This window comes from Buceros rhinoceros, unplaced genomic scaffold (assembly GCF_000710305.1).
Source record: "Buceros rhinoceros silvestris isolate BGI_N320 unplaced genomic scaffold, ASM71030v1 scaffold24259, whole genome shotgun sequence".
NCBI lineage: Eukaryota > Metazoa > Chordata > Aves > Bucerotiformes > Bucerotidae > Buceros > Buceros rhinoceros.
In genome coordinates, this window is record NW_010430137.1 from 13,828 (window position 1) to 14,894 (window position 1,067).

General features: G+C 56.8%; 1 protein-coding gene across 1 annotated transcript in view; it reads right to left on the minus strand.

The window, feature by feature from the left end:
- HPS4 (Hermansky-Pudlak syndrome 4) overlaps positions 1-1,067 on the minus strand; it is a 12,228-nt gene that overhangs the window by 9,256 nt on the left and 1,905 nt on the right. The window contains exons 4-5 of the mRNA XM_010142929.1: positions 333-449; positions 115-209 (exon numbers count right to left, since the gene is read on the minus strand). Of these exons, the coding sequence (XP_010141231.1) occupies positions 115-209; positions 333-449 (212 nt within the window). The remainder of the gene's footprint in view (positions 1-114; positions 210-332; positions 450-1,067) is intronic.

Below are 1,067 nucleotides of genomic sequence, written 5' to 3' on the forward strand. Positions count from 1 at the left end.
GGGTGTTGCCAATAGCGGCAAGCAGCCCCGCCGGCGCGTACAGCTGGTGCTGTGCGGGACCACAGCCCTGGGAAGGGGCAGGTCGAACCCTTGGGGAGACGCCCAGCTACTCACAAGCCTTTGTAGAGAATGCAGCCTGCCAAGACGTGGGCAGAGCGCTGGCAAGTCTGCAAGATGAGAGCTGCTTTCAGCAAAAGCAGGGGGTCCACCTGGACAGGGAGAAGAACCAGGGGAAGTGAGGCCAGAGAACCCTGGGAAATGCTCAGAGCAGCAGAAACACACAAACCCGTCGCTGCTAAGGTGGGCTGTGACTGCAGAGGATGGGCTTTTACCTTGGTTTTGTCCAGATTCCAGAGCGAATTGAAAATCTTGTGGAGGTCACTGGTGTTCTTTTGGATGTGTTCAATGTATCTATCCCACTGCCTGCTCAGTTCCTCCTGAGGAAACGCCTGTGAACAACAAAACCCCACGTGGCTGTCGTGGCACAGGCCTTAACGCACCCAGGGTGTCAGACGCGATTGATGTGGGACAGCACCTCTAGGTGACAAATCCTGTGAGGATAAGGAGGAAGACGATATCGAGAGGAAACTGCTTTACACTGAACATCTCGGAAGCTTTTAGCAGAGACCCCCACTGCCTCGGCGCAGGAGGAGGACGGGCCTGTGAGCTTCCCAGGTCCCACTTTTCGATGTGGGAGCTGGCTCTGCTCCTTGCTAGCAGGCAGGTGACGTAAGGAACCCGCCAGCACGAGTGACATGGGAGCGTTTCAGGTCTGTCTGTTCCTGCGCCGAACCCCCGCGGTTGCTGGTCGTTAATTACCGTGTATGCTTGCAGCACCTCTAGGTGACAAATCCTGTGAGGATAAGGAGGAAGACGATATCGAGAGGAAACTGCTTTACACTGAACATCTCGGAAGCTTTTAGCAGAGACCCCCACTGCCTCGGCGCAGGAGGAGGACGGGCCTGTGAGCTTCCCAGGTCCCACTTTTCGATGTGGGAGCTGGCTCTGCTCCTTGCTAGCAGGCAGGTGACGTAAGGAACCCGCCAGCACGAGTGACATGGGAGCGG